The 24,538-nt window shown below is 38.7% G+C and overlaps 1 protein-coding gene across 15 annotated transcripts in view; it reads right to left on the bottom strand.

Moving 5' to 3' along the window:
• Positions 1-24,538, bottom strand: part of ROBO2 (roundabout guidance receptor 2) — a 766,105-nt gene that overhangs the window by 97,619 nt on the left and 643,948 nt on the right. For all 15 annotated transcript variants that reach the window (XM_072138549.1, XM_072138552.1, XM_072138553.1 and 12 more), the window contains exons 3-5: positions 13,448-13,605; positions 13,139-13,259; positions 9,314-9,452 (exon numbers count right to left, since the gene is read on the bottom strand). In XM_072138549.1, the coding sequence (XP_071994650.1) occupies positions 9,314-9,452; positions 13,139-13,259; positions 13,448-13,605 (418 nt within the window). The remainder of the gene's footprint in view (positions 1-9,313; positions 9,453-13,138; positions 13,260-13,447; positions 13,606-24,538) is intronic.

Here is a 24,538-nt window from a genome sequence, read left to right on the forward strand (position 1 = left end):
CTGGTAGCCCCACGCGTTCCGCTGCGTGCCGCAGCTTCTTCAGACCCCTGAAGAAGCTGCGGCACGCAGCGGAACGCGTGGGGCTACCAGTCCTGGGTCCTCACCGCCGTCTCACACCTCATGGTAATTATCGTTTGAGCACTGTGCCTTGTGGGTCCATCATTGTACATTACACATCCAGGGACAGAGAACTTCTTGCACATCTGTGCTTCTCACTATTCATTCACTGACCAGATTATATGTTGGTACATGTTGGTATAACTTTCTCCCGCAGACACATGTCCCATTTGTGTCATTTCCATTTATTTGAGCTGTGAGATGGTGTTGTGGGACTCAGGTTCGGACATCCCGTCATTATCAGGTGTCGGGCTCCGGCTGTTTCAGGATTGATGGGTGCACCAGGGTGCATTCCTTTTTAATTGGTTTTATACATTGTTTGTCTTGCTGATATTGTCTTGTGTCCATTTTTCAATAAAGTGATTCTTTATTTGTTTGCTACTGTACACATGCTCTCTTGTCCTCTTTGCTTAGATTTGTTTTATTGTGTATTATCCCTGTACTGTGACATCACTGTGTGTAGTATCCCTGTACTGTGACATCACTGTGTGTATTATCCCTGTACTGTGACATCACTGTGTGTATTATCCCTGTACTGTAATTTGTGCAACATCTAATCTTCTGTCTCGATTATAGTGTGAAGGAATTGTTTTAAAACTACTGGGTCACACTGTATGGAAATCCTGCCAATTCTCCTACAAACACATCACATAAACAAGGGAAGAACGGGTCAGCACTGGGACTAATTTACCAGTCACATAACGGCAGAATAGTAAGTAAGGAAGAGATAGAGGCAAAAGACCTAGAAAGTAACTAAGAAAGAATCCAATGTCACAGGACGGACGGCAAAGAGACAAAACATCCACAGAAACTCCAGGGATCTCATTTATTTACTGCAGCCCCAAGAAGATATGGGAGGGGGGGGGATGCGGGTGCAGGTAATGGTACAGGGTAATTCACACAGGAGGATGAGGCCGCAGCTCCCGGGGCAGAGGAACGTCCTCTCCACACTAACAGCAGGAACAGCCAAACCGAAAATATAGCATCTAATAATAAAAGGCTAAACAAATAGCCGGCTCCCCCCAGAAGAGGCCTAGCGGGGGAAGACATAATGGAGTTCCAGGAGACCCTATTAAATATTAAATTTTACTGGGCTTCTCCTTATTTATAGGAAAATAGTATTTATGCTGAGCTACGCAGCCGGGGAGAGAAGTAATCATCTACATGATACAGTATATACAGGTATGAGATGTGTCTACCTATAAATCATCTCTCTACCTATAGCACTGTATTATCACACATTCATCTATTATTCTTTATTATTATTATTATTATTATTATTACTCTGCTGTGTTTGTTATCTCTGTACATGGTACCTATTATTCTTACTTATCTCTATAATCTATCTATCTATCTATCTATCTATCTCATATCTATCTATCTCATATATATCTATCTATCTATCTCATATATATCTATCTATCTATCTCATATCTATCTATCTATCTATCTATCTATCTATATCTATCTATCTATCTCATATATATCTATCTATCTATCTCATATCTATCTATCTATCTCATATCTATCTATCTATCTATCTATCTATCTATCTATCTATCTCATGAAGAACTATAGGGTGCTATCCTCAACTCTCACCAACAGAGTCCCAGATGCATATAAAATCGAAAACGGCAGCACTCCAATTAATCTATCTATCCATATCTATCTATCTATCTATCTATCTATCTATCTATCTATCCATATCTATCTATCTATCCATATCTATCTCTCTATCTATCTATCTATCTATCTATCTATCTATCCATATCTATCTATCTATCTATCCATATCTATCTATCTATCTATCTATCTATCTATCTATCCATATCTATCTATCTATCTATCCATATCTATCTATCTATCTATCCATATCTATCTATCTATCTATCCATATCTATCTATCTATCTATCCATATCTATCTATCTATCTATCTATCTATCTATCTATCTATCTATCTAACTGTAGGAAAGAGGCAGCACTCCGAGGTACGTAGAAAAGGGTGAAGCTTTATTCCATGTGCAACTTGAAAAAAGCATGCTTGAAAAAGGCGTGCTTCAACGCCGAAACGTTGCACATGGAATAAAGCTTCACCCTTTTCTACGTACCTTGGAGTGCTGCCTCTTTCCTACAGTTAACTAGACAAACCCCGGCCAAGGGACCTACGGCTGCTGCACCCTTGCTTATCTGTGCTGCTTTGGACTCTCCTTTTTCTATCTATCTATCTATCTATCTATCTATCTATCTATCCATCCCATATCTATCTATCTGTCTGTCAATCTATCCATCCATCCATCCATCCAATATCTATCTATCTATCTATCTATCTATCTCATATCTATCTATCTATCTCATATCTATCTATCTATCTCTCTGTCTGTATGTCTGATCTATCTAGTTCCTGCTTCCATCTATCTGTACTGTACAGGCAATGAATAATATAAATCTTTCATAGTTACGCAGACATATAATATATCAGTGTTTCCTTTTTTCGGTTTATACAATAAAATTCACCCTGAGAATTTCTCGGTGTGATATGTTCACAGTATTGGCAAGATATCTAAAACTCTTCCACGTCTAAACTGTGAACTGAGTGATAAGTATAAAAAACTTCTGGAATGTAACCACAAAGTGCAATAACTAACAAAAAGGTGAATAGAGGAGGAAACAATCGCCCTCTGTGTACAGTCCGTGTTATGGGAGAATTACTGCTCTCTCCTTGGGTCCTATAAAAGCCTGAAAACTCTACCTGGTGTTATCTCTATGCGTCTGAATGCGGCTTTTGTTTAAGGGTTTAACGTTCTCGCTCTTGTGTTCAAAGGTGCTTGTAAAACCTCTGCGAGACGCTATACTCCGCCAGTCCTCTAAGCTACGAAAGCGGAATAACTAGATATGCAGGAGGGGGGGCTCAGGTTTGTTCTTAATTGGAAGCAGAAAAGATGACAAAAAAGTAGTAAGAAGTCAACGGTAACAGGAATGGGGTTATGTGGATTGAGAAATCTGGCAATGATTGGGCGGCTATGAATGCAGCCATTGTATGTGCTGGTGATTAATGAGACTGATACAACAGGGTGCGGGCAGTCCCTACCGTACACCTACCCCCCACCACCACCCAACCCCCCACCACCACCGCCAACATGCACTGTCATCACCGCTCCATGCATCGACGGCTTGCCAGCTGTTAAAAAAAAGTTAGAAACTCAATATAAAATAATAAAAGATAAAAAGAAAAAGCGAAATAGGAAAGTAAATCACAGAAATCCTATAACCATCTGTTCTTACACGGATATAAAAAAAAAATGTTAGACTTTTCTGCAGCTGATATGTAATATGTTCTTCTGAGCCTTGAGCAAGATGACACGGATTAGGTTGTGGAGTGAAATTTTTTTTTTTTCGTTTTGTTCCTTTTTAGTTACTTTGTTGTTTACGTTTTTTTATGTCACTTTTGATTTTTCTCTACATCACAGAACAATCTGGAAATTTAAAGGGATTTTACAGATGATTGATATATCTGGAAAGTGCTGCAGTGTTACTGGCTTCTGGTTTTGGTCTGAATTGTGCTCAGAAGGGACTCAGAATCCAAAATCTTCAGTGATGGATTTGCGTTGATACTGTAAGGTACATGTGTCCATTGATATGCACTTTATAATTTCGGGGGAAAGCTGTAACTGAAGATTTAGGAGTCTGTGTCCCTTCTTAGCACAATTCAGACTTACAAGGCCATCATTGTCGAGGCAAATAGCAAAAAGGTTGCTGCCCTTGCATATGCTCTGGTGCCGTACGTTGCTTGATTGTCTAGGCCACCAAGAGTTGGACAACCAGAAATTGATGCTCTATCGTAAGAATGATCTCGCAGTATCCTGATCCTACAAATCCCCTTCAAATCTTTTCTCTATGTAGACAATTTCAAACCTCTATCTCCAGATATAATGGTCCTAGGGGCCAACCCTAAGTCAAAGTCCTAGGAAATGGAGCTTAGACACCTCCAAATTGGGTTAGTAGACATCTGCTGGATCTCCTGGATCTACCTTTATATTTGAGGTGGGGCCAAAGGGAGCACATACAGTGTCAGACTGGGGTTCCTTGGGCTCTTCAGGTTAAATTATTTTGGGGTCCTACACCTCAACATTCCCAAATTAGGTTTTCTTCTACTGTATCTCTGATGTCCAGTATTAGGTTAGAGTCTGGGCCCACTGAAGGAACCTCTGGTAGTCTGGTGGGCCAGTCTGACATCCATTAATGGAGATTGCTCAACATTGCAACTGAGTTAGGGGAAATACTATATACCAGTTGGGGTCCAACCATGGGTACCCCACTATGTTACCTGCAGCAGAACAATAGAAATTAATGGAGTGGCATCATGACCCCCTTATGGTAGTTCTACGCCTGTTAAGTCCGGTGACTGTCACAGTAGTTAGTCCATCCCTGACATTTACTATCAAATATTGTGCACCTAAAATCACAGTGTATGAGCTGAGATTTAGTCACCCTCTATGCTGGTTACCAGTGCAATCACAGAATAGGGGCAATTCCCCCCTGGCACAGTGCATTGCATCTGCCCATCAGCATTTAAGATCCAGCTGATGTGTGGGGCCCCATCATATGCTGACACTCTTAGTGCCAGGGTATGATACATGTGCCCCATATTGTATTTGGGAACAAACCTCTTTAAGACATGGATTGGCCATAAGATGGATCTGAAAACAATATAAAATAAGATATGGTTTCATTTCACACAAATACTTCCTCTTGGTGACAAATTTCCTCTTTCCTCACAGAAATCCACAACATGTATCAATTGGAAAACAATCTCTATCATATTTAAACATAATATTAGAATTGTGAAAATAATAAAAAAAAATATTAATGATGCCAATTATATTTCTGTTGTTGTAGAGTTCAGAGAAAGACACTAAGACAAAAGTGTAAATCCAATTTAATTGTAAAAACAAACATCAATTTTATATCTGGGCTTCAGCTATAGAAGTGCGGCTGTCCCCGGGTGCTGCCGATACATCCAGCGTTTGTAGCTCTGTAAAACTCTCCTGTTTTATTGATGCTAACAATCTTAATTTGTTTTAACATTCTGTCACGAGAGACTAAGTTCAAGAACCGGTCAAGGTACCGCACCTCCGGCGACTCGAGATACTGGTTATATAGAGTGTATACTGCGCAAGACATGTACAAAATAATAGGGAACAAGCAATAGGGCCAATATAAAATGTATTGTGTCTTGTCATAGATATAATAACTTCCTGTACTTGACGATGCACCTGATTTCTATAAGATTCCAGCTATAATTTTAAGCAAATTATAGTAAATTTGTCGCCTTTCCCATGCCCCACCCACTTGTTTTGCAAAAACATGAAAAAATTTTATGCTGACCATTAAAAAATTGGTCCAAAGCCATAAACATACTATGCGTCATCTGATTCAACTCCACTGTAGACCGAACTATTCTGAAATACTTCAAAACTAAATTTACAAATCCTATCTAATGATAAGACATCGTGGGACGGATGTATTTTTTCTTTCCATTTCCAAATTTAAAAAGTTTCCAAAAAATATGCGAATACCTCTCCAGTCTCTACAAAGCATAGGAAACTGTAATGTAAGCGTTTCTGCAAAAACGGCATAAATTTTGGAAATTGCACAAAAATGTGTCCAAACAAAGCACAAAGACAAATCGAAGAGCAGAAGTGAACAAAGAATGCCTGGGCAAATTGCAAGACATTGCTACATTCACTCGGATGTATGAAAACGGCCGTATCCGTACCGTACCGTTTTTTTACTGATTACATACGGCCACGTTCTTTTCAATGGACAATACGTCTGACCATTTATATTGCCGTTGTTAACTCCGTTCCGTACCGTACCGTATACTGGCCGTATAAAAATATAGAGCATGTCCTATTTTCTCCCATATTTCAGTTCCGTATGCCCAAGAAATCTATGGAGATGTATAAAATACGGGCTACATATGCGCTGCATACGGATGAAAAACGTCACGTATATACGGCCCGTAAATACGGGACTGGAGAAATCATACGTCCGTGTGAATGTAGCCTAAGATACATATGTCCCTAGACAACGTACCAGATCTATCACACTGGATCACGTTAGACAGGTCTATAAGAAACCACCTATTGTAACCTACAAACCACACCCTTGTTATAAACCACACACATTTTTTAAGCCACTGCCCTACAAAAGTAAGGTCTAAAAACATCTCAAACACATGGGGCGGGTTATGTTGGATGCAGATGTTTTGGTTGTATTTTATGTAATTTGGGTTTTTCAAGAATTTTTTTTTACATTTCTGCAACTTTATCAAGCAATGCACAGGAGTGTACAATAAATCAAATTTGATTTACTATAAGTTTGCGCCAAAAAAGGTCAATAATCAGTATCGGCTTTTTCTGCTCCTTAGGTGGTGCAATTGAGCCAACCCAATCCGTGTTAGCATTACAGGAAGTCCCCGCATTACATACAAGATAGGGTCTATAGTTTTGTTCTTAAGTTGAATTTGTATGTAGGTCGGAACTGTATATTTTATCATTGTAACTCCAGCCGGAATTTTTTTTGGCCTCTGTGACAACTAGATTTTAAAAATGTTGGATTGTCATAAGAACCAAAGTTAATAATAAAACTTTGCAGACAGCTGTGATGATGTTATAGCTGTTTATTGTAGCCTAAGGATAAAGTACAGTAAATTACCATCATCCAGAGGTCCGTTTGTAACTAGGTGTCGTCTGTAAGTTGGGTGTTCTTAAGCAGCGGACCGCCTGTATATAGTTGTTCTTGTCTAAAAATAACTAACTAGGCTAACCTTTACCTTGAACAAGCTTATATATAATGTACAGAGCCAAAGACACAGACATATATTTTACTTCCCGATTTGGCAACGACTATACTCCATAAGAATGTGTACTATGAAATTACATTACACATTTACTATGTTTCCTTAACCTCATTCTGTAAAAAGCATCTGAAGATCAGTCCTGTACATTTATTTTAAGAAATGTAATTTCAGCTTTCCATTCCCCGGTACTGAAGTGCGGGGCACCGGCCAAGCTTCCCTGCTAGATCTGGTACTTCCTGTTCCTGAACGTTATCCTTGTATAATCATGAAATGTCTATTAGTTCTGGAGAAAAGTAAAGGCTGCAATTTTATTACAGATTTATAAAAAGGAAAAAAAAGTCTGGACAACAACATTCAGTCATAGTACATTTTCTTCGAAGAAAAGAACACATCTTCCCTGGCGGTGATGAAAAGCCATTGGAGCGGTGGCTCTCTTCTGTGCAGGAGGTTAGGATAGTTATTACATTGTCATAAATTTCCTCTTGTAATTGAAAATCTCTTCACGGAGCAAAGAGAAGAATTTCTGTTTTACATGCTTTGTAATTACCGCATGCAGCTGCCCTCTAAGACGTGTCATTTTCCCGGGACCCATACTCGGCCTACATTTAAGGCAATCCATTCATTAGAAACCATCGAAGGCTTGACCTCTTCCTGGAACACTTGCAGACATGGCAAACAGAGATTCTGCCAAATTATCATTTTATGTATATTATATACTATATAATATTAGCGACTGCCCCGAGCGAGAGCTACACAGCACGTCAAGAGAGTGATGATCGCTTTGCCGCCTGTACCACGTTCAATAATCTTAGCGAATTGTGACCCCGAAGATGTTACGAGCGCAACTTCTAGTAAATCCGACAGTGCTCGCTACAAAAGTCACGGTTGCTGCATCCACAGGGTCACAGTGGTGAATCCTCTCACTACCATGAGAGTGGAGTAGAGTCGGAGGTGGAGACAACAATATTTGCAATCATGTCTGAGTTAGCTACAGTATGTAGCCCAACTTAAGTAGGTTTTCAGAAAAGTAGAATTTTCTGTATCGAAAGTATTTACTTTAGAGGTCTCATCAGAAATCCATGGTTAAAACTTGGGTTTCTTCCAAGGATGTGCAGTTTTATGCAACTCGGAGCCACATTCAATGAGGATAATTTGTAATTTCATAGAACCAGAGTTACCACCCATGTGCCTCCGGCACCACTGGATACATCAGGAGGCTTCAGCCTAGTGGCAAGATGCGCTGGAACATCGGAATGCCCTGCACCGGAGGACTCGGCTTCCAGTTGCATTTCCCTTCACACCCCTCCACGACAAGGTATGGCAGAAAGGTAAAAAATAATTGCAATGCCTTGTGGTTTGCATGTCATTGCAATTATTTCAGGGCTTGTACACTGTAAAATTGATGTACAGGCTACAATGGAATGATTTGATACATATTTAGCATAGAATCTATGATGGTATCTTCCTAGGATCTTTTTTTATGCCAATCTTTTACGTGAATTGGTCTATGAAGAGCTATGTTTAACCAACTTCAGACATGAGGTCTACTTGTATGATGGACAGAAGGCGGGGGGGGGGGGGGGGAGTCAAAAACTCCTATCACAGCTACTACTAAGTCCTATTGCACAGTTGTAAAATAGGAGATTGCAGCTCAGCCTCCCCGACTGAATCCTTATGATATTGAGATTATAGACAGAAAGAGCAATCATAGTGGGCCTTAAGCTATCAGAGATGGTTCTGTCTCTGAGGGGTCATCTATTACTGTGATGAGACATCATGGGATGCAGAACAAAGCATGTACATTAAAATAAATCAACAAAAGTGATTACAGTATCTATAACAGAAGTGGAGAGTGTGATATATAGTCAGGTGGGGGGATGTGGTAAAGTTGTTATTGCACTGGTGCTGCTTATTTAAAGGGGCTTGTTGATGACATGTTCCAGGAATATAGTCAGGAATAGTGCAGTGTTTAGTATAAATAACGACCTTCTTGTTGTCCTGATGCCTCAATGGTCGTAAAACACAGCAACATATTGATGGCCTATCCTAGGGATCAATATGTAGAACTAAATACTCAAAAATGCTAAAAGTGCTTTGAATCATTGAAAAACTAGATGCTAAACGTCTTCTAGTTTACTACCTTTTCAATAGGATGACCCAAACTGTGTGGTGTACATAATCTCCTCATGAACTGCGGCCAGGTGACCTCATCTCCACATACAGGACTAGATCCAACACCATCTATTTATTACAAAAGGCCTTCTAGCTACAAAATAGGAATAAACATTCCCATTATGACCCATTCACCCTCCAAAATTGTGACGGAGACTCACCTTCCTCTCGGCAAGTCAACATCGTCTTTTTTCCACCGGACTGTTGGCTGTGGGTCCCCCTGGACCTGACATCGGAATTCTACAGCCTCGTCCTCCAGAACTACCTGGTTAATTGGTCTTCTGAGAAAAGTGGGCCGTTCTTGAGAAGGGAAAAAAGAAAATAAACGGTTATGATTATATCCTTTACCGAACAAAGAGTACTGCATGGGTCACCACTTTAACAGTGTACAACATGAAATATAATAAAAACTAGTTTTAATTGGGCTCAAAACATTTAATTGGAGCAAAACCACTACTAGAATTATTTTGGAGTCCTTACAAAAAAAATTGCTAGTTTGCCGTTGAAGGGAACATAAAGCAATTATTGTGGCATGGGTAATTTTCGAAGCACTAGGGTAAGTTAGACCTTTTATGTAAAAACATGGTGACGGGTGGTTTGCTTTATTTCCTCAGGATATTTCTCTTTAAGGTAGAAATATCATATAGCTTTCCGAGGAGCACTGTAGAAACCAACGAAGCCAATTACGGCCTAAATATGGAAGAATTACAAAGCAATAATAGCTTTAAAAATAACACAGGCTGGGTTATTTTTCAACAACTCGGCTCCAAGAAGAACCATTTTAATCAGTCAAACAGCTAATTGCAAAACTATAGAGTGAGCCGAGCGGCCACCACTGCCAATACAATTAACATTCTACGTGTGTGAGATAAACTCGATTAGAGGCTCCTGCATAACTTCGCTTTCAGCGCTAATCTCCCCGGATATGATCTGACAATGTGCGATAATAACCACGCTTCTCTTAACAAAAAAATGTTACATTTATAAAATAAAGCTGCCAGCTATATCGTGTTGTTATCAGATCTTTTTGATAGGATTAAACAGGGTCATTGGTAACATTGCTGAATTTTGAATGTAGAAGTTTTTGTATTGTTGAAAAAAAGTTTTTATTTGGCTACTTTTGCCTTATAGTCATATGCAGATGACCTCTGTAATTCATGGGGGTGATCAACCATTATGTTGTCTAGTTTAATTTATTACTTTTTGAAACTGGGACAAATGAGACTTAACTGGGACAAATGGGTCCCGATTGGGACAAATACCTATCAACCTGGAGAATTACCTGTCAACCAGGACAATGAAGTCTCAACTGGGACAAATATGTCTCAATTGTGACAAATAACTAACAACAGGGACAAAAACCTATAAACCAGGACAACAGAGTCACAACTGGGACAAATATCTATCAGCCAGGAGAAATACCTATCAACCGGGACAAAGGAGCCTCAACTGGGACGAATACCTATCAACTGGGACAAAAACCTATCAACCAGGACAAAGGAGTCTCAACTGGGACAAATATCTATCAGCCAAGAGAAAAAACTATCAACCAGGACAATGAAGTCTCAACTGGGATAAATACCTATTAATTAGGTCAAATATCCATCAACCAGGACAAAAAGGTCTCAACTGGGACAAATAAATCTCAACTGGGACAGATATGTCTCAACTGAAACAAATAAGTCTCAACTGTGACAAATACATCACAACTGGGGCAAACAAGTCTCAACTGGAGCAAATAAGTCACAACTGGGACAAAATATAGCAAAAGAAACCAAACAATGTGGTGATAATTCACCCCCATAATGTAGAACATCATGTTTAAAATATTATGAGGTGTTATATAATTGAATGTGAGAGTTAGGTATGAAGCAGAAACCTAGCCTTCGATTGTACTATAGATCTCAGAGATACCAGTAGTAAAAAGGTGTATACCACATCTTAGGTGCGTATAACAATAGTCCCATTTATGTATTTATGAGATATTTGAACAGATTTAAACATATTTTGATCAGAATCAAATTGAACCCATGTTCCTAGTAAATAATAAACAACTTATACTTACCTCTCTCCCTGCTCCCATTTACCTCTGCTGCCATATGTCACCTCCGGGCCTGTGTTTGTTTAGAGAGGCCGGTAGTGCCATCCCTACCACCGCTGGGAACCTGCTACAGCATTAATTTCAGTGTGGAGCAGGCATGTGGCATTGGTTTTGACGGCATTCGCGGCTTCTCTAAAGATACAGATGAAACAAGGCGGAGCAAGTACACGGTATTCGGGAAAGAGGTAAGTATATGATGTTAATTGTTTTTAATCGCCCCCAAGAAAAATTATATGTTTTTTCCAAAAATACCGGACAGCTCTTTTAACTCCCCTCCCAGTTATTTTTTTATATTATTATTATTATTGTATATAGGCCATTTTGTTATTTGTATCTATTCTATATTTATTTATATGTTTTAATAAATTTTGGCCACTAAAACTTAATAGTCAATATGATTCCAGCGACATATGTACGGAGAATACATTGGAGATTCACATGCAGTGTGTAAGTTGTGTTCTGTGCAGAATACTTCATTTTTCTAGATCCCTTTTATCCTTATTGATTTTTCTGTGTCCGTCAAGTACCTTTTGACTGGTGTTTGGAGTAGCGCTACTTATGGCGTACACGACTGACACAACCTCGCCATCATAAGCTGCGGGGTGTATATATATTTATATATTGCTTAGTATCCATGGACTGGGTCTTTCTAAGCTCTATATTTAGCTTCCAGAAGGCAACAAGAGAGTTTGGAATATAAAAAAGCAATAACAAGACAATACACTTTTTTATTTTAACACATGGTAATATAAATGCTTCACTTCTCTGGTAGCCTTGCTCTACCTTCCTGATTCACCTTCTGTAAGTTTCCTTATAACACAAGATACACTAGAGCCAGAAAGTAGGAGTTCTCCTTATGGAGAGTTTGCCAATTAAGGACTCCTTATAGCTGTGTGGAGACTTATAGCCAATGGTGCTCCACTAGGGAATTCTGGGAAGAATGCAAATATGTTTTTCAAGATGTTAAATAGAACACAATGCCTCATGTTGCTACCTAGAAAGGTAGAGGAAGCCACATAGCCAATCGTTGGCTCTCCTAGTGTTTCCATGGTGTAGAAAGAAACACAGGAAGTGGATCGCTGAGTACAATTTTATTCTGTTTTCAGCCACCGCAAGACCCCTTTTCAGCATAATTTCCCTTTGCACTTCAGTAGCTTGAAACCCCTTTAGATATTGTGCAGTGGATCTATCAGAAGGCTCGAGCGGCACCCGAGCCATTTCTAGGCGCTTCTATGGTGGGAATTGTAACTAAATCATGGCCTGATTTCCGGCATACAATTTGTGATAAATCCCCCCCATCCTTGATCTCTCTTTGGAAGTGATGATTAGTTCCATTTTCTCAGGAAAAACAGAGGTTCAAGATATTCTATAATTGCAATAGGTTCTCGACCAAGAAATTAGACCAGGAAACAGGGAGTCCCAGGAGCATAAATACAGGGGTAGCAGCCATAGGAGCTGCTATGGGTCACACAGTGTCAGGGGGCCCCAGCATCTGAGGTATTGGGTGTGTATTGTATGTGTATATTTGCTTTATGTGTGTAATTTGTGATGTGCATATATATGGTACTGTATGTATATGTGTGTATGTATGTATATGTGGTTTGTGTATACTGTATGTATGTCTATATACCGTATATTAATTTGTGTTTGTATGAGTGTATTATATGTATATTTTTAAGGGGGATCCAAATACAAAACTGCTGTGTGGCCAAGCCTCTCCTTGTTACGCTCCTGGGGAGACCAGTTCTTGCAGAAAGTCAATTTTCTATTACGGACATCCTTTTGCATTGTTAATATGTAATAAGTGATAAATATTACACAAAATATAAAGAATATTCCATACTTAAAAATAATAATAATAAAGTGTCCAAAAAATTAACCTTACCAAATACTGTCAGCTCAGCTGGATCACTGTCTCTTTCTCCAACCATATTGGTTCCAACACAAGTGTACATTCCCGCATCACCTTTCCTTGTGTTAGATATCATCAGCTTACCACCACGAATCTGAGAAAAAAAAAAAACGTAATACATCACAATCAACATTAAAGAAAAAGTTAACATATAGATGCATATCTACAGCAAACAACACAATAGACTTTTTTAGACTCGCAATTCATAACATTGATCAATAACTTGTAATTTATTGATGAACTTATCAATAAAATTTAGGCAAATTTTTTAAGCCAACTTACGCTAACTCTGTCGTCTTTGTCATCTATTCGAACTTTGTCTTTCTTCCAGTAGATCGTCGGTTCTGGATGTCCTCTGGGCGGCTGGCACTCCAAAATGGCAGGTTCTCCAGCTGCCACCACCACATCTGTAGGGTTGAGCCGAAAGTCATCTCGAAGCACTAAAACATAAGGGATATTAAATCTACATTAGACATACAAGTTAAACTTCAATATAATTACATTTTTAAGTGGTCTACAGATGTCATGGGATGTTTTTCTAACAAGCATGCAGAAAACTTACAGAACTGGCATACTGTAAAAGTCTGCGAGCGCCTGTTACTCCCACTCATTCCAATTTTCCAGGCTTATGTTAGACATGGCCAAGAATGCCAAAAGCAAGACATAAATCAGCACTTCATTTGAAAACAAATTAGGTAACATATGTTAGAATCTTATGTAAATGACATGTTTTAAAAGAGAGATTAGGGTCCTCAAGTTGGCTGTTTTTGTCCCTAATGACTTTGCTATTACTATTCCAAAATAATTCGGTTTGAAAAGTAATTGGATAAAAAACTTCCTGCAAACAAAAAGGACATTGGCTTCTCTGACATCATGGAAAAAAGACACAAAATTGCCTCAAAATATTGTAAGAATTATAGAGGTAGCTTCATACAAGTAGAATTGTTGAGTGGTTGCCTATTTGACCAACTGCTACCAACCAAAAAAAGTTGACGTCTGTGGAGCTTTCATGTTCATTTAAGCCCTTTCCACTCAAACAAATTTATGGAAGAGAAATCCCGAGATGTCAAAAGTCATCTATGCCAGTACCCTACATGAGCCCAAGTCGTAACCTCCTTCATACATCTGGTCTCTTGTGTGATGCCAAGATCACAGCCAAAGCTGGTCAACCTCTCATCTAAGGACAACACATTTCTCCTCTCTAGCAGTTGGACTAGAGGTTGTAAACATATCAGATGTTTATGAAGAAGAACATCAAGTTAACAGGCCGAAAATATGAGACATCAAATGACGAGATGTCAAGTGTTTGACCAAGGCATCATCTGGGATGGTGAAGAATAGTAGATGACATATTATAGGATAGTCTTAGAGTATGTTGAATAGCTGCACATTTCCTGTGTGTCAGAAGCAAGAAGTGTTTGAATAAATGGTCCCGAGCACCTGTCACCGAAAAACGAATCATTGCTTCCAGCAAGGCAACTGTTTACTAACACCTGCCAAACTAGGCCGGAATCCAGGTCCTGGCCACACCATGTCATTTAGCAGGAGATCTGACACAGCACATTAAGGTGCTGATTTTTTTCTCCCTCATCATCTTGAATGGTTTTCCGATAAGTTTAAATTATCAAACAATATTTTGGATAACAATTGGATATCAACCTCTTAGCTTTATATTCTCCCACTACAGCCGCCATCACAAAAATATATCTCTATAGGATTTACATTTACATGATGATTACAAATAACCATCTGTCTGTTTCTAGTTTTTCAATCTGGTCCATGTCCCATGAGCCTCTCGTTTATGGTCAAAACAGCGAAGCTGGAAGGGAGAAAAAAATGTTGGCCTGTCAAGAGGAGAAGAATAATTGCATATGTATCCCAAAAGAACCAGGCTTTTTTTTTCTCCTCAACACAAAGAATTGCTTAGATTTGTAAAACCTGGAATATTTTTAGATGTTGGAAGGTAAACAAAGCTGTGCCGGCCTAGCTCAGTGCGAGGGAATATTCTAAGTTTTCCAGATGGTTAAAAATAGAAAGGAGTCACGTTCACCTGTTGTTCACTTACGATGAACAAAACCATCTTATTCTCTAATGTGTGAACTGGTGACAATACTTCTTATACTACACTTAAGGGGACAGAAACTTGTCCACAAAACATTCTTTTATATTCAACAATAGTTTACCCTTCAAAGTTGTAACAAAAACCTTTTTGAAGGGGCACTGACCTGCCAAACATGGCTTAATGGTCCAATTGTGACTGGTAGATAACCTTTGTGAGTGTTTGACTAATACAAGTTGTAAGTTTCACCTTTCACTTCTTAAAGACATGACCAAAGGTCACAAAGAGCAGACCAGTGACATTGGGGCAGATTTACTTACTTGGTCCATTCGCGATCCAGCGGCGCGTTCTCTGCGCTGGATTTGGGTCCAGCGGGATTTATTAAGGTAGTTCCTCCGCCGTCCACCAGGTGGCGCTGCTGCACTGAAAAGCATCGGAACGCGCTGGAGTTCACCGGCTCGGGCTGAGTGAAGGTAAGTGCAAGCTCCGCAACAGATTTTTTGTTTTAAATGCAGCGGTTTTTCCGAATCCATCGGGTTTTCGTTCGGCCACGCCCTCGATTTCCGTCTCGTGCATGCCAGCGGCGATGCGCCACAATCCGATTGCGTCCGCCAAAATCCCGGGGCAATTCAGGGAGAATCAGCGCAAATCGGAAATATTCGGGTAACACGTCGGGAAAACGTGAATCGGGCCCTTAGTAAATAACCCCCATTATGTCATGGTTGGAAGGTCAATGCCCATGAACATAAGTAAAAAAAAATTGTGGCCTACAACCTATTAGCCTAGTGTTCAACATTGGTTGAGAAATCTCTGAAAGTGGTTACAATGTGACTTTGGCCCAGTGACTAGTTCTGTACGTAACACACTAAACTAGTCTCTGGGCCAAAGTCACAATGTAACCACTTTCAGAGATTCCTCAACTAATGTTGAACACAAGGTTGTAGGCCAAAAACTTTTTTACTTATGTTCATGGGCATTGACCTTCCAACCATGACATAATGGTCCAATTGTGATATTAGATAACCTTCCAAAGTGCTAGCTTTAGTTATACAAAGTATGAGTTTTACCCTTGACTTCTTAAAGACAACAAACAAGGGTCACAAGGAGAAGAGGTATATGGAGGACTAATCATTGGGCCAAAGGAACATTTCATCCATTTTCAGTAGATCTTTCAACCAAAGTTGGACAATAGGTGATTTTAAAAGTTGTAGTCATGGTTTTTAAGTCAGACTCTTCTATGCTACTTAAATGCTCAGCTGAGGGTCACACAGAGCAGATGTCCATGCGAGACCAATCGCTGGACTAAAAACCCATTTCCTTTATGTTTCCTTTATAACATTATACTAATTACAACCACTAGATAACCCTCAGGGTAACCAACATAACACACGAGTCCTACTCTTAAGCAACAACCTATAGAGGCTGTCATATCATTGCGTCCTCATGGCGTCGTCCATTGGGTAATTCTACCCAACCACAACTGTAAACTTTCTTCTGGTATGGAAGGTGGCATCATGCCCAAGAGTTTCTTTCATATGAAGCTTCTGGATACAATACAAGATGCCTAACCAACCTCCAACTATTATTATGTACCATTTATCACATTGGTAGGGGGTTCTTATGTGGCCCTTGAATCCTCTTAGGCACCAGTGACCAGATGTGACTGCATCTACATCCCAAATGGAGCACTATTTTCCTCTGTAAACGGACCTGCAGACATAGCGTATATACTCGAGTATAAGCAGACCCAAGTATAAGCCGAGGCCCCTAATTTTACTACAAAAACATGGTAAAACCTATATTTTTTTAACTCGAGTATAAGCCGAGTTTGGTTTTTCAGCACTTTTTTTGTGCTGAAAAACTAGGCTTATACTCGAGTGTATATGTTAACTGTACATTTTTCTATTACATTGTGTAGAAATGGAGAGAAATTATGGAAATCTCTATTTTTCGCCTTCCATTATTGCTACAAGTGTTGTGCACTTCTCGCTGTTAATTTATTCCAGCTAATATTTTAGTAAGATACTATTTCAAGACCTTGTCAAAACAGCACCACAGAATAATTATGCCGTGGAAGTCATTAGTGAATGCCTTGGTAATCATAACATCAGCTTAAAATTGCTCATTTTCATTTTATTCCTATTGTACCAAATGGTATAGGAAAAAAAAATCTACCGGGGCTAATTATATAAGGATTACACGTAATGCATGCAGTGAATGCGAATGGCTGTGTCGAAAATAGCAAAAATGATAACTTATACATGGTACACATTCATATGTAGAACAATGGGTTTTACACAAAGGGTGGTTCACGCGAAGGAATTACAAATTGTACATACATATAATTGTAGGATACAATACACAGCGGAACGGAATATGGAAAATACCAAATAATATAACATTGTAGGTCAATTAAGGTCATAAAGAAACCATTATCATCTCGCATGTCAACCCTGATGGACTTCCTACCCCCCCCCCCCTTACCTCCAGCTGTAACGTACATGACTCCGGTATGAGCGATTACCATCCTTAATCCTACACTATAAACCCATTTCCATAGCATAAAGTTAAAAAAAAAAAAATCTGTCTTGTTCTAGGATATAAATAGAAATTTAAGCCTGGTGATATCTGCATGCGTGATTTGGAAACGCTTGCATTGCAAATTTGGTCTCATTATATGGTGTGAAATTTATCATTATTATAGAGGGAGAGGTAGAAACCTTATGTAGGGGCTTTTTTTGACAGATTTAGGACACATAACATTTTTCACACAAAGGGCATTTATTAATTTTAAAGCAGCAGCAGTAGCAGCAGCCTGTGTTCTGGGAAATGAGCAGTGCGGAGTGTTTCTGTGTATATTTCGAGCTCATAGAGTCGCCCCTTTCTTGTTTTAATCATTGTATCGTGCCTGGGATTGTCACACACAGGGGATCACTCACACCACACCGAGGGCTCGGCTTTTTATGAACAATAAAGCCGGAGAGCAACTTTGATATAGCGTTTGCCAAGTCACGAAAGGCGGGTCGTCTCAGTGTTTGAGCACAAAATACATTAAACATGATCTGCTTCCGACTGGTACAATGAATAAAGACTGGAAATATAACTCATAGATTACATTCTATTATCCATGAAAACTGGCCCATGCTAAGGAAAAACAATCATTATACAAGTTCTCAATTGTGGACATCTTCATTGTAGACATCTACATTGTAGACAACTTCATGGTAGACATCTTCCTTGTAGACATCATCATAGTAGACATCGTAATGGTAGACATGTTCATTGTAGACATTTTCATTATGGTCATCTTAATTGTAGACATCTTTCTTGTAGATATCTTTATGGTAGGCATCTTCATTGTAGACAACTTCATGGTACACATCTTCATGGTAGACATCTTCATTGTAGACATCTTCATTGTAGACAACTTTATGGTACACATCTTCATTGTAGACAATTTCATGGTAGACATCTTCATTGTAGACAATTTCATGGTAGACATCTTCATTGTAGAGATCTTCATGGTAGACATCTTCATTGTAGACATCTTCATGGTAGACATCTTCCTTGTAGACATCTTCATGGTAGACATCTTCCTTGTAGACATCATCATAGTAGACATCTTAGTGGTAGACATTTTCATTATGGTCATCTTAATTGTAGACATCTTCCTTGTATATATCTTTATGGTAGGCATCTTCATTGTAAACATCTTCATTGTAGACATCTTCATTGTAGACAACTTTATGGTACACATCTTCATTGTAGACATCTTCATGGTAGACATCTTCATTGTAGACATCTTCATGGTAGACATCTTCATGGTAGACATCTTCATGGTAGACATCGTCATTGTAGACATCTTCATGGTAGACATCTTCATTGTGGATATTTTGCAGACAGTCTTGTAGACAAGATTTTGTTATAACAATCTTCATTGTAGGTATCTACATTGTAGATAACTTCATGGTAGACATCTTTATGATGGACATCTTCATTGTAGGCATCTTCGTTACAGACATCTTTATGGTAGACATCTTCATTATTGACATCTTCATTGTAGACATCTTACGGTAGATATCTTCATTATAGAGATCTTCATGATAGGCATATTCATGGTAGATATTTTCACTGTAGACATCTTCCTTGTAGATACCTTAATAGTAGACATCTTTGGATGTCATCCTTGAGGTATGATTACCATTGAGCCTTTCATTACTTCATTCCTACATTCCTTCCTCCGGTTCAAAAAATATGGTTGTAAGAAGTTCATATTTGAATTAGCTCATTCTATCCAAGGGGGTGGTAACCTTTTATTTCTTCATGGGTGTGTTTCTGTGTGCTGTATGAAAATAAGAGTCTACCGCCCACTAGTATCAGCTAATTCACATAGAAATTTTTAAGTGCCATATCTTTCAACTGGTGCCAACATTTTAAAAAGACAAATTTTTCAGGGGACAAGTAAGAATTGAAATCAATTTAAAAGGGGTTTCCTGGAGCTCTTAAAAACCCAGTAGGGATTGGGTTAACAGAAAACCTTGGCTCTTTGGCACCTTTGTCTAGTGAAAGCTTTAGGAGGCCACAGGACATGCTTCGGCCAATAAATGGCTTCTTAGAACCACAGGACAACATTTTTAAGCTCATGGAAGTGATGCCCCATGGTTCACGAAGCCAATATCTGAAAAAAACACATTTAAGCAAAAAATGGAAGCAGTTTTCAGGTCTCCTAATGGTGGTTTCCTCAGTATATGTCATTCATATGTGATAGGTGATGGGCTGATACATGGACCAGTACTGATCTGCTAGTGTTTCTGGCATCAGAACCTGTACAGTAGAAAACATAGTCCTAATACCAACAATACAATGGGTGGAGCCTTCTTCATCTTATGGCTGCAATCACTGTAGGTCCTGCAGAGGGAAGCATTCAGAATAGATAATTGGTGTAGGGTCCTGGTGTCAGTCCTCCACCGGTCACAAACCAATGACTTATTCTGAACATAGATCATCAGTATGAAAGTTGTTCGGTGGTCCTGAAAACCTCCTTAGCTCTCGTCCCTTTTGAGGTCCTCCTATTGTAGTGAACCATAAAGACAGAACATTGTCTTATCAAAATTACTTATATTGAAGCACCTCCATTGAATGGTAACTTCTTGTATCTGGCCGCTCATGTCTGTACATTAGTAAACTCTCTCTTCCATCCCCCTTCCGTAATGAAATCTGAAAGCTGCAGTTAACATTCAGCAATCTCATTACCCATTTACTATAAATCTTCCAAAGCATCACTGTGTTTTGACAGCGAACCACAAGAAGAGGAAGCAATAAGCATATCCAAGCAGATTTTATGAATGCAAATTTCCTAAGGACAAAATGTAAATGATTCTGCAAACCCCTAACTATACAGTGTATCGCAGCAGCTGGAAAGTGATATCCTCCCAATGCTGTCAGGTGCTGAAGGCGACCCCTTCAATTTCCCATCACAATTACTGTGTATCTCCTCTACCTGGCAATGTTTGTGTACACAAATCACATGTAAAGTCAGCGATCCCCAGACCTGTCGGATTAGTGGATATAACCCTTTACTGGAGACTTCCATGGAGACTGCAAAACCCCCGGATAGTTACAGGTACAATTATCTACGTGTGCCCCAGCCCCGGGGGAAATCAGAACCAGCACCAAATCATACAGGGCCCATTAGTAAATAGGGAGAAGAAGTCTAATTACTGGGGCCTTCTTATTGGACAGTCATTTACATGACCCCAAGGGGGTAGTGATGAGTACATAGATATTTTAGGCCAATGTTTAGGGTTCAACTAATCTTCAAATAAACCATAAACGGATCCACATGGAAAATCAATGAATTATAGATACTACATAGAGGTTATAACTTAATCCACTATTCTATCTATCTATCTATCTATCTATTATCTATCTATCTATCTCATATCTATCTATCTATCTATCTATCTCCTATCTATCTATCTATCTCCTATCTATCTATCTATCTCTCTATCTATTATCTATCTATCTCATATCTATCTATCTATCTATCTATCTATCTATCTATCTATCTATCTCATATCTATCTATCTATCTCCTATCTATCTATCTATCTATCTATCTATCTACCTATCATCTATCTCATATCTATCTATCTATCTATCTATCTCATATCTATCTATCTATCTCATATCTATCATCTATCTATCTATCTATCTCATATCTATCTATCTCATATCTATCATCTATCTATCTATCTATCTATCTATCTATCTATCTATCTATCTATCTCATATATATCATCTATCTATCTCATATCTATCTATCTATCTATCTCATATCTATCATCTATCTATCTATCTATCTATCTACCTATCATCTATCTATCTCATATCTATCTATCTATCTATCTCATATCTATATATCTATCTATCTATCTATCTATCTACAGTATATGCAGGCACAGTATGAGGCACATGCAGTACATTGGGTTTGTCCAGTACATGTGAAGGCACAATGTATTCCTAGTAGTGACATGATGTGACCATGACAAGAGATGTTTATAAACACACTGCTATCACTTCTGAGAGCTCTCTCCTCCGTCTCCGCCATGTACACGGCCGTGTCCACCAGCCAGGGACACACAACAATCTTGTTAGCTGCGGCGCTGATTTATTGTATTCTATTTAGCCAGAACACCAGGGCTGGAAATGTGAAGTATCACTCAGAGAGTTTGGAAAATAGCCACTTATATGCAATTCAGCACTTGAAACAACACAATTTACAGACGTCTCTCCTGAATTTACTTAGAAATAACCTTCCCTGGGAGGTAGACCTCCGCCAGCACATCCAGCTGCCAGCCTTCAGCCACCAAATAAGAAACACAATGTATCCTAATAGCTCCTGGAGATTCTTATAGGTTTTATTTCTTTTTAGAATATTAGCTGAAAACGCAAATATTTATGTAGAATGAGATGAATATTTCCTTAACTATTTGCATTGTTCCACCAGTCTTTGTCCTACGTATCTATTATCTACAACGTCTATCTAGTAATCATTGAGCTATACTTCTATATTATCTTTCTTTCTTTACTATCTATCTAATCTATCATCTATCTATTTATTATATATCTTTTTATAGTATCTAATTATGATCTATCTATCTACGGTATCTCATATCTATCTATCTATCTATCTATCTCATATCTATCTATCTCATATCTATCTATCTATCTATCTATCTTATATCTATCTATCTCATATCTATCTATCTATCTCATATCTATCTATCTATCTTATATCTATCTATCTCATATCTATCTTATATCTATCTATCTCATATCTATCTATCTATCTATCTCATATCTATCTATCTATCTATCTATCTATCTCATATCTATCATCTATCTATCTATCTATCTATCTCATATCTATCTATCTGTCTATCTATCTATCTATCTATCTCCTATCTATCTATCTCATATCTATCTATCCATCCATTATCTATCTATCTATCTATCTATCTATCTATCTCCTATCTATCTATCTCATATCTATCTATCCATCCATTATCTATCTCATATCCATCTATCTATCCCCTATCTATCTCATATCTATCTATCTATCTATCTATTATCTATCTATCTCATATCTATTTATCTATTTATCTATCTCATATCTATCTATCTATCTATCTATCTATCTCATATCTATCTATCTCATATCTATCTATCTATCCCCTATCGATCTCATATCTATCTCATATCTATCTCATATCTATCTCATATCTATCTATCTATCTATCTATCTATCTATCTCATATCTATCTCATATCTATCTCATATCTATTTATCTATCTCATATCTATCTCATATCTATTTATCTATCTCATATCTATCTATCTATCTATCTATTATCTATCTATCTCATATCTATCTCATATCTATCTATCTATCTCATATCTATTTATCTATCTATCTATCTATCACATATCTATCTATCTATCTATCTATCTATCTATCTATCTATCTGTCTATCTCATATCTATCTATCTATCTATCCTCTATCTATCTATCTCCCATCTCTCTCTCTACAGTATCTATCAAATAGGCCGCCAAATAGTGCAGTCATAGGAGCATTGGCACCAAATTCTCTTTCATACATGATGAACTCCAGCCAAATACATCATACGTTGCTTCTATCTGTAAATGTTTGGGAGTCATCTATCATTGTTATACTCCCGGACAAATAAATACCAGCTCTGAGCACAACATTGTATAATTTATGGATGGAGCAAGTCATTCATCTTACTGGTTTTTATTTCACATGAAGTCTTAGACTATTATACATGAATATAACCAAACCTCAACATTTTTAAAGGGTATTCATCTAGGTGGCTGAACCCCAAACCCAGCTATTTCAGCCATGGTGGCCCAAGGACAGCACGGTGGTTCAGTGGTTAGCACTACAGCCTTGCAGTGCTGGGGCCCTGGTTCAAGTTCCATTCAGGTCAACATTTTTAAAGGGTATTCATCTACTTTTAGAATGCAGGTTCAGCTAATGGTATTAAACTTCAAGTGGCAAATAGTGAGATATATATAGATATAGATATGAGGCGGATTAGTTATATTTAATATCTAGGTGTTCAATAGAGATGAGTGGACCTGATGGTTGGGTTCAGGTTCGGCCTCTATGGTTAGTTCCTATGGATGTCAATTTGCCGGATTAGCTATTCGGCCACCAATGCAGCAATATTTCTGTTTTAGGTGGCTGAACCCCAAACCCAGCTATTTCAGCCATGGTGGCCCAAGGACAGCACGGTGGTTCAGTGGTTAGCACTACAGCCTTGCAGTGCTGGGGCCCTGGGTTCAAGTTCCATTCAGGTCAACATCTGCAAAGAGTTTGTATCTTCTCTCCGTGTTTATGTGGGTTTCCTCAGGGTCCTCCGGTTTCCTCCCACACTCCAAAACATACTAGCAGGCTGACTAGATTGTGAGCCCCATGGGGACAGGGACTGATCTGGCAAACTCTGTGCAGCGCTGTGGAAACTGTGTGTGATGACTAAATAAAGTTATTATTATTATTTGGTCTGCTGATCCCTAGTGTCCAGCAGTCCTATTTAATGACCGCTGCTTACTGATATTGAGTAGGAGCTGATGATGGTAGTATAAGGGCATCATGGTCTTGGGGGGGCTGCACTGTGGGGCAATTCTACGCCAAGTCCTCTTTACTTTCCCACTCCCCCCTTCACACCCCTCCATGTCCGCTTATTATGGTGGTAGCAAAACGGCGGGGAAAAGTCAAAATTCTTGGCTGTG

This window comes from Engystomops pustulosus, chromosome 2 (assembly GCF_040894005.1).
Source record: "Engystomops pustulosus chromosome 2, aEngPut4.maternal, whole genome shotgun sequence".
Taxonomy (NCBI): domain Eukaryota; kingdom Metazoa; phylum Chordata; class Amphibia; order Anura; family Leptodactylidae; genus Engystomops; species Engystomops pustulosus.